Here is a 10,264-nt window from a genome sequence, read left to right as displayed (position 1 = left end):
GTGATTTTTCTTTTTTTTTTCTTTCTTTTCTGGCTGCTAAATTCTGTGTGGCCGAGCTCATGTGTCCTGAAGCGTTTGAATCTGTGATTACTGTTGGGCAGATTGGTGACTGGACCTTAAAATTGAGGGGAGGTGGTGCTAAAGGTCTAACCTCATCTAAAAGCACTTCTTGTGAAAGAGAGCGGACTGTATTGTGTAAAAGGCAACTGATTACCATACCAGTACATTTTACAATGTATGGCATTACAATCTAAATAAGAAGATCCAACTAAAACATTAAATGAAGCTTGGCCTACTTTTTCTATCTGGAGGTTAAAATATTCAAGCATGAAGGAACATTGTTTTTTTTCCTGCAACTGAAGGCTCCTTGTTATTAGTAACGTGTTCATGTTTCATATTCCTACACATTTCTTATCTTATTTGACACCGTGGGCTCCGGAGCGAAGTGTGCAACAGCCTCTCAAGTGTGAGGCAAACACGTGCAGCCACAACGTCCCATCGCTTCCTTTGACATTAATTTTACATGAGTAAATGGCCGGACTGCCTCCCCCTCTGTGTGGAGGAATAAACACGAGCGCTCACATTTATATGGGAATTTGACTGGCGATCTGAGGATGAAATAACTCGACCAGAAACTTTAGACAGCTCTGTTTTATGTCCTTTTAATTAGAATATAATTAATTGAATGCAACAACAATCTTGTTAGCTGGATTACTTTTCTTGTTGGTCTACAATCTGCAGTTTCATAAGATCCTGTGATTAAATTATGTTCTGTAGTTGATTCTTAGGAAATCTAAATTATAAAATCTATATTAAAGATCTGTAGATGTATTCATGATATATTTTATATATATCATATATATATAAATAATTGTTTACTCAGCATGTTTGATCAATTATAAAACACCTAGATATAGAATAATATATATAGAAATCTAACTGATAGTTTAAAATGAAGTGTGCTTCAGTTTCTTTATTCATTTAATTTTCTGCTTTGAAATTTTACATCTACGATTCCAACCCCACATTTTCCTGCTCATCTGATGCTGTCATGACGAGCGATGTGAGGCCACTCTGCCATGAAAATGCTCCTGTCTCTTTAAATGTTCTTGCAGTTATTCCTTCAGCATGCATATGGCCATAAAAAAGAGATAAAGCTTGAAGTCATCCACACAAACACAGGCAGGAAGGAAAAAAACTTCCCCAGGATTTTGAATTATATAGCAGCAGCATCCTGTATTTTACACCTGCAGAGAGGGAGGCAGCCTCAGCTGAGTGGAGAGGACAGTCTGACTGGAGGAGCAAACAAGTTCCCAGCATCGCAGCTTTTTTCTTTTTCAGTTCTTTTTCTCTCCTTTGGTCTCATCATTCTGTTTTTCCTCCTTAGTAAGAATGCTCTTGCACATGTGTATGGTCTGGTCTTCTTCCGTCATTTTTCTACAAGGCGGGTAAGACACACTTTAAGGTTGGACTATATTAACCTTACTTGAAGCTGCTTGTAGGAGAGTTCTGCTGTTTTCTTATTAATTATAATGTATAAACTGCATGTTTATTTTTTAGAACTTGACACTGAATTTAACTACTGGTAATGAGGCAGGAGATTAGCAGTGCTTCTTCAACTTAGAGGCATGCCTACGTTTGGTTGTGTTTAAGGAGAAGAATCATGGATTTTGGTATTTAAGAGACACTTTATTTAAATGAAAATGTTTATTAATGTTAAATGCAAGATTAAAGTAAATCCTTAAAATTATTTAGAAGATTTGTGAAGAAATATTTAAAAACAACCTGATCTGAGCACTGTTTAGTACAAATGACATAATTACAAAAAAATTGCATGTACAATTCCTGCAGCTGCATTTATAGATATTGTGTATCAGTAGCACCAATTCATTCTCTGAACAGACTGGAGGCATTAAATATTAAGTAAAATCACGTGAGCACATGCAGTTTGTTGTGCCGTCATCTGGCAGGTCTGTGCTCTGTAAGGAGATGAAGCTCCCCAGCAGAGCAGCCAAGCCCCCCTCTCCATCTGACTTTCTGGACAAACTGATGGGACGCACATCTGGCTACGACGCCCGCATCAGACCCAACTTCAAAGGTAACGCACGGTGTGGCGTGCGGTGGGAGGACCTCCTCCGCCAGGACAGGTGTGAGAAAGTACGCTGCTCAATTTGCATAACATTGTGGGCGGCGAGGCAGCACAAATCATTCACAGATGGGTCAGAAGTGAGAGATGCTGCAGGCTGCGATGTTTTCCCACAGGAGCCTTTGTTTTGTCATGTGTTGTTGCTGTTTTTATACTGACCCACTGCCTTAGGTTACGATATTTTTTACAGTGACTCCTCCCTTCAGATCTTTTTGTCAGAAATGTGCAGTTACCCTTGTATATTACCCCACAGGCCTATTTCAGTCCAATCTGGAGCTTTCGTGGTGAGTGAAGCCGGCAGATTATCAACTGACATACTTCCCCCTCAGCCTCTGGGGTTGTATTGCATACATATTTCATACTTGCTCCACATCCTTGTCAGTGCATGCTGGGTAAGTCCCGACTGATTAGCTATAAATACACTAATGTAACTAAAGGAGAATCAATAAATTAGTGCCTGTTAGGAAATGAGCCACTGAAATATTCAACGTTTCAGTGGTGTAGAGAGGGACCACACTAATGGGAGCATAGTGGAAATGACAACACAACTGTCTGAGGATCAGGACACAGCACGAGACATTATGAAGGGGAACAAGCAGATGTTATTTTACAGGAGCGTCCTGCTCTGTACTTCATACTTGGAGCGGCTGTGGGTCAGGGACGTCCACTGACCTTCGATCCCCAGCTCCTACAGTCACTATGCCAACGTGTCCTTGAGCAAGACACTGAACCTAAACACTGCCCCCGACTGTCGTGTGTGAATGTGAATTGCACTGTAAAGCACTTTGAGGGTTTGACAAGACTGGAAAGGCGCCAAAGGTGCTATATAAATACAGTCCATTTAACATGTGGATTATAGTATATTTAAGAAACCAGTGTAACTATGATGTGTGTTGACAATCTGTTCTCTGTCAGGTCCTCCTGTCAACGTCACCTGTAACCTCTTCATCAACAGCTTCGGATCCATCACCGAAACAACAATGGTGAGAATTTACAATCTACAATCCACAGTGGTCACACTTATTCGATAAATTATTTACCAAATAAAAAGTACCAGCATTAATAAAGTATTGGCATTCAAATATAAGGACTTAAAGTAAAAGTACTCGCAGAAAGGCCCATTGGCAGCTGTTGAGTAATGTATCATCATGTATTTGTTGGTCATGAATCTCAATTAAAAAACTTTTTTTTTTTTAAATCAGGCACATTTAGGGAACTGATATCTATGAGTGTGTTCAATTTGGATCTGCTTGATTGAATTTCAGGAGCCTGTTAGGCCATAGTTCCCCCTGTAATATTGTTTTGATGTCTAAAATAGCAAAACATGGACTTATTCTCCCGACTGCATATCACAACATTCGAATGCCCACATCTGAGGCCGATATATTTTGGTTGACAAAAATAATTTCTCAGATGCATCCGACTCTGGTGTTGATTCCTTTTGAAGAAATCTCTGGCTCTCGTCCCTCTGTTAGTTAGGCCACGTTTCATGATCCCTAAAACATACGCTCATCGGGTTATGACTAATTAGTGACTGTAAACACCATCTTGTAAGTTCACTGAATTACTGTACGCTATGATTTCTCTTTCTCTGTCAAATCAGAGGCCATCCTTTATTTATGAGGCCAACAGAGAGAGTTTGGGGACTATCTTTTTTTTTTTTGTGTGTGTTTTTTCTTTTTGAAGTTTAGCGTTAGGAAGCCTCATGCATTTATGAAAATATCTCCTTGGAGGGCCATCAAATTTTAATTAATGAAATTGTAAGTGGAGTTGGCTGTCATTCGGGTTGTGGGCACTCAAGTCTGTTTGTCAGCATTTATGTAGCTCTGTTTCCTCCTCCTCCTCCTCCGCCCTGTGAGAGTTTGGGTGGGCTCAGTGGACCTCACCTGCTAAGTGATGCTGCAGATTTATTCATTGTCAACACAATCTCAGCCCTCGCACAATCTTTACTAAAATGACAACATAATTTGATGCAAAACAGTCAAATGTTAGTGAATTTGCTTCTCTTATTCTATCATGGTCCCCTGTGGAAGCTTCCAAACTACCTCACCTCTCTTCTCTCATTGAAAAAACTACAGTACACTGTCCAGTAATTATATAACCCAAGATATGTGCTCAAAAACAATGGCAGATTTTCGTTTTAGGTATTACACATCGATTTTTATAGCTTCCCTATCTTATCTCTTCCAAGAATCTTATAATTCTTTCAATTCCTTGTTTGTGTTGTCATTCCTGTTTGTGGTACTCTTTTTGTTGTTGTGTATGTTTATTAGTTCTCAGAGAAATGAGATGTTACTCTTAACGAGACTGCCTGATTAAGTAGAGATCAGATTTAAAAAGAAATATGGCACAATTACAACAATTACAATTTATGGCTATATATTTTGTTTCAGTGAGTAATAAGTATAAGTAGTGTAATTTCTAGTTATGATTTAACTCCACAGGATTACCGCCTCAATGTATTTCTGAGGCAGCAGTGGAACGACCCTCGACTGGCGTATAAGGAATATCCAGACGACTCTCTGGACCTGGACCCGTCCATGTTGGACTCCATTTGGAAACCTGACCTGTTCTTCGCAAACGAAAAGGGAGCGAACTTCCACGAGGTCACAACAGACAACAAACTGCTTCGGATATTCCAGAATGGAAACGTCCTCTACAGCATCAGGTTATCTTAATTTTAAATTGGTCATCTAGCTGATTGATGCACCATGATGCGTCTCTTTTGTAACTCCTCCAGATCTGCGGTTTGTTATGTTGCCAAATGAATATAAACCACCGCAAGTTGCAGTCGTATATGATCCAACAGCATGTTTGTTTCACTCCAGTTCAGTTAATTTATAATCGTACTGTCCAGCCCACACTGTGAATAAGCTCATGTAAAACAGTATCCGCAGGCTCAGGTCAGTGATGTGGCAGTAAAGCGGTGGTGAATTGTAGCATAATGGTAAGGAGTTAGAAGTAGAATATACTGTAAGAGAGAGGAAGCAGTGTATAGAGCTCTGTTTGCAATTCTGTTTAAGATGAAATCAATTGCCCTGGATGAACCTTTAATGTTTCACTCCTTTTAAAAAATTGGCCTCACTTACCACCATAGTATCTCTGAATGACACTGACGCAGCAGCAGCAGTCACTTCTTCCTCCTCTCTTCAATATCACTCATCTTCACCCCGTCCTTCCTGGATAAAAGAGAAGAATGGTGCTTGAAATGAGCAGTGAGAGACAGTGAAAGCTGTGTCAGCAAAATACTTTATTATCAGTGAAGCCAGCATCTCCACTGACGGATGGGATGTTCTTCTTTGATCTAGATCCCTATGTGCCTGATTGTCTGTTGTCTGTCAGTACCTGCCAGTCCTCGTTGGTTTGTCTGAGGCTGCAGTGGACTAGAAAGATGAAGAGGAGGATAGAGCTGCTTGATGTGAACTTAATGTGGGGTGAGAGTGCAAAAGGGGTTTGAGTGACACCTGAGGGGTTTAGGAGGTGTTGCTTGGCAGGGTATCCACACATTATTTTGTCCCATCAAGGATTTTATTCCTCTTTTGTATTTTTGAAGATTAGGCGCCATGAAGGGGATCACAATTTACGCAGTGGGGCCAATTACATGTCCAACATCCATGCACAATTCCTTATTCAGCAAGGTGCACATTTAAGTCACTCTTTTTTACTGTTAACTCATCATTTAATTCTTATTTTTTTAAAGTCCCTTGTTCAAGCCCACTGCATATTTCAAAAAAGCTTGGAAAATAAAAGCTCTTCACAATTTGTGATATTTATAATTAGTATTAGTAACTGAGTAGTTTATATATATATATATAAATATATATAAAACAGACTAATGACAGGACAGGGACACTTCAGGGGCCAATCAGATTTCAGCTGGGGCCAGTGCCCCCCTGGCCCCTGCATTCCAGTAGTAAGATGAAGTTACTGTCTCTGTTTTCCAGGCTGACGCTGACTCTCTCCTGTCCCATGGATCTGAAAAACTTCCCCATGGACAGCCAGATGTGTATCATGCAGCTGGAAAGCTGTGAGTCCACCTTTCATGTCAGGGCTGGTGTTACACAAACATTTTATCTTGTCTTATTACGTATGGTGTGCCGTCTCTCTGCCTCTTCTAGTCGGCTACACCATGAATGATCTTATTTTTGAATGGTTGGATATCGGGGCGGTGCAGGTGGCTGATGATCTGACACTGCCTCAGTTTGTGCTGAATGAGGAGATAGGCCTTGGCTACTGCACCAAGCAATACAACACAGGTACATGGCATTTGACAACCTGTCGTTCAGCATCCTTAAAAGATGCTGCCCATCGACTTCTAATGAGACTGTCAGATTGCACCTGTATCTCCTCCTGTTGTTAGGTAAATTCACCTGCATCGAGGTCAAATTCTACCTGGAGCGTCAGATGGGCTACTACCTGATTCAGATGTACATACCGAGCCTGCTCACCGTCATCCTGTCCTGGGTTTCCTTCTGGATCAACATGGATGCGGCTCCGGCCCGAGTGGGACTGGGCATCACAACGGTGCTCACCATGACGACACAGAGCTCTGGCTCCAGGGCCTCCCTGCCAAAGGTCAGAGAGTTTGGTTTGTTAAACATTACTGATGTGAAATACAAATTAATTAAGTGTTTATTACAGAGTCCGGGATGATTTCAGGAAAAACTAGAAAGTCACATGGAGAGAGAGCATACACCCACTGAGGGGAAAAGGCTAATTGGCCTTTTCACTCATTGTTACAGTTATGTTTGAGATTAAAATGATTTACACATTGAAATACACTGAAATATATACAGTAGTTACACTGAGCTCCACCTTAACCTACTAAAACATTTAAGTACTGTTTACATATTATGTCTCAATAATAATGATCCAATAATATGAAGAAATTATGTAAAAATATAACCCTGACAGGAACCTTTCTGCATAATGAGCAGAATGTTGCAAATACGTTTGTACGAGTACTCGAGTAAAATAATCTACAATTTTTATTTACAATGGACTATTTTGAGTGTAGTTTTGTTGAGCTACTATTGTATTACTACCATTGTTTAACACCAGTGAAGAAGGACAATGTATTCTGTTATTCCATACATAGTTCTCTCGTGTCCCTGCCTTCTCCTGATTTGCCTTTCACTGACTTACAGGTGTCCTACGTAAAAGCCATAGACATCTGGATGGCGGTTTGTCTCCTTTTCGTGTTCGCCGCACTGCTGGAGTACGCAGCCGTTAATTTTGTTTCACGCCAGCACAAGGAGTTCTTCAGACTGAGGAAGAAGCTCAAAGAGCAGCAGCAGCGGCAGAGAACTGTGAGTGCGAACCCCACCCACCCACCCACCCACTCAGCCCCTCGGGCAGCTGTCACCTGCTATTGCCTGCGCCCGGCTCTGCGCGAGCTGCACAACCCGGCTGCATGTTGCTCTCCAGCCGGGAAACGCAGACGGCGTTGACCTGTAATTAATTCTGTTTCCTGCACGCTCTCAACATCTTGCTGCCTCACTCCGGACTTCGTTGGAAGAAGAAAAACAACGGGCTTAGCCACCTTTAAAAAAACAAAATCATTCTTAAACGCAGCAGTGTGAAGGCAGCTGCAGGATTCATTAATACCTTCTAATATTTACACCACAATGCAGCCATCTGCTGGAATCCTGTTTACTTAATCATTTACAGGGGATTATGCAACGCCGCAGAAATTTGCTCTGACAACATCTTCGAGCTGCCTCATTTCACATTAATGTCAGACTTGTATTCACTTTGCGAGAAGCAGCTGACGATCACTTGTTAATGTACAAGATTTGAAACATGAATGTGACTCAGCGGGCTCTCGTTATTGCAAACTGTTCGATCTGTGAAATCTGTTTGATGATTATATTCACGTCTTATCCCCCATCAGCAGGGAAGTGGTGACAGTAAAGCGAAGGGAAACAACACGTCAGGAAACAGCGCTCCTCATGGGAACGTGGCCCAGCAGTGCAGCGTCTGTTCGCGGGTATGTGCTGTCGCCTTGTTCCATTCAGACAGCAGCTCAGAAAGAAAACAGACAATTCTCAGAAAAAAAGACCAGATGGTTATTCTGTGCTGTGTCTTTTTTCTTCCAGGAGGAGGAGCTGGCACAGCAGGGTCTACTCTTCCAGAGTTTCGGCATCGCGCTGTCGGCAGGAAGTGCGCCGGAAATGGACGCCACGCCGGTGTTTGCTGATCTACCTCCTGGTTTGGGTTTCTATGAAATCCGCAGGCGCTTCGTGGATCGAGCGAAAAGGATCGACACCATCTCCCGAGCCGTTTTCCCCATGAGCTTCCTCATGTTTAACGTGCTGTACTGGCTCACATACAAAGTCCTGCGATATGAAGACCTGCAGGCCGCACAGTGACAGCACAACACCGGAGGACCAGTAGAGCCGCAGGATGCATCCAATCCTGGTCTCCTCACTGAAACATTGACAGGCTGCGGGTCCTCGGCTGGACCATGTCACCGCCAAATTCAGCAACATGGAGGAGTCGATCAGTTCCTTTCAATTTTTAATACTTCAGAGAAATGCACTTTTTATTGGCACTGATGCAATATACATTACACACTACACGTCATCGTCCAGTCTGTATTTTAACTGTATCGTCCCACACCTTTTTGGGAAACATCTGTGTCTTCACGTGTATTTGTACTGCAGTACTTCCCTGCCAAGTCTACTTTTTAAAAATCTTATTTTCCCCCGTGCACTGATTTCACTGTTGCCATGGTTGACAGCTCATTTATATGACCACAGGTTTTGTATCAAACAGCAAACAAAACATTTATCACTACATGAATCCAAATACTAATCCAAATATTTCATTTCTTAGTAAACTACAGGCTTCTAGGATGTAAAAGTATTTTTATAACGACTATTTTATCTAAAATAATATTTATCAGCTAAATTACATATCAAATTCTGTACTAAAAAACTGGGATAATGTTCAAACTTAAATTGAAGGATTTAAGGCCTAAAAGGACAAAAGGAAACACTGCCCAAAGATGTCACTGTATACTCATATTATAGCATGGCACAAACATAGCTAAATATAGTATGAATTTTATTTATTACTCATTATGTCTTCAATTTCCAATCTGCATACTGGCCAAATATTTGTATTATTAATATTCAATCATTTGACAACATTAACAAGTTGATGGAATTAAAAGCATATATAATTTCCTATGGTAAATATTATTTTATTAAATGATAAATTCCACAGAATGGTGAAATATTCCAGTTCGTTTCAATTAACAACAAAATCAGTGGAAATCTTAATATTATATATATATATATATTACATGAGTACATTTATAACATAATTCTTATCTTGAACCAAATTCTTTGCAGATCTCTTGAATGCAGTGTGGTGTGACCATTATTAATGTCGGGTTTTTGTTGTCGGTTTATTTTCATTCTAAATTTGATACGTATTATGTAAGCATTTGGTTTTTGCCAGAATCCAAACCTAAGAATTTAACTGTGAGCTATGATGTTTATAATTTCACTCTATGTGAGAAGCCAGAAGAATCTAACCAGCACTGAACTATATTTGTCTTCCTCTCGTACTTTTCTCAGTCAAGGTTATTTTTAGGTCTCACTCTACTTTCAGGTGGTAACTGTACAAAATGCCTCTGCAATAACAGTCTCCTGAGTTGCTTCCATGACTGAAACTCAGTACCTCGTACTACATATTGCTAGATTAGCTTTTCTGTGTGCACATGCCTGGAGACCAGGTCCATCTAAAAGAGGCCTATATGTCTTGTTTTAAAAATAAATCTTGTCATAAAATGAAGCTGTCATATTAATATTTCCTTGTAATGGTAGATGTCATGTACAGTATGCATATATAGGAGGAGCAGGGCTGCATTTATCAGAAGAGTCGGAGACTCATTTTCTAAATAACAGTCAAAGGATGTTTTTTTTAATCATAGGAACATGTCTGATTTCTATCGCTGTTGAAGTGAATACATATACACATCATAATTTGTTTCTTGAAAAATAGAAAACTAAATGTTATCTTAATCGTTTGTCCAGATACATAAAGGTTTTCTTCTGAAATCACACAACTGCAATTAGCTCACACCAGAGACACAAACTCAATAACCTC

The 10,264-nt window shown here is 40.4% G+C and overlaps 1 protein-coding gene across 1 annotated transcript; it reads left to right on the top strand.

The window, feature by feature from the left end:
- The first annotated feature begins 94 nt into the window (after positions 1-94).
- glra4b (glycine receptor, alpha 4b) lies at positions 95-9,949 on the top strand. Its single transcript, XM_035179481.2, has 10 exons — positions 95-1,448; positions 1,971-2,098; positions 3,062-3,129; positions 4,591-4,814; positions 6,091-6,173; positions 6,265-6,402; positions 6,507-6,721; positions 7,294-7,455; positions 8,040-8,135; positions 8,245-9,949. Exons 1-10 carry the CDS (start codon positions 1,393-1,395, stop codon positions 8,515-8,517), a joined length of 1,443 nt encoding a protein of 480 aa, XP_035035372.1. The 5' UTR covers positions 95-1,392; the 3' UTR covers positions 8,518-9,949.
- Positions 9,950-10,264: the final 315 nt, after the last annotated feature.

The sequence above is a fragment of the Hippoglossus stenolepis genome, chromosome 15, assembly GCF_022539355.2.
Source record: "Hippoglossus stenolepis isolate QCI-W04-F060 chromosome 15, HSTE1.2, whole genome shotgun sequence".
Taxonomy (NCBI): Eukaryota; Metazoa; Chordata; class Actinopteri; order Pleuronectiformes; family Pleuronectidae; genus Hippoglossus; species Hippoglossus stenolepis.
The sequence above is the reverse complement of the archived record's forward strand: the minus strand, read 5'-3'. Positions and strand labels throughout refer to the sequence as shown.

What these genes read in the sequence shown, in the direction of transcription:
- glra4b (XM_035179481.2), top strand. Translation starts at nt 1,393, where the DNA reads ATGCTCTTGCACATGTGTATGGTCTGGTCTTCTTCCGTCATTTTTCTA. An exon ending in CATCAGACCCAACTTCAAAG is followed by an intron (nt 2,099 to 3,061) that starts GTAACGCACGGT and finishes GTTCTCTGTCAG; the next exon opens with GTCCTCCTGTCAACGTCACC. An exon ending in CACCAAGCAATACAACACAG is followed by an intron (nt 6,403 to 6,506) that starts GTACATGGCATT and finishes TCCTGTTGTTAG; the next exon opens with GTAAATTCACCTGCATCGAG.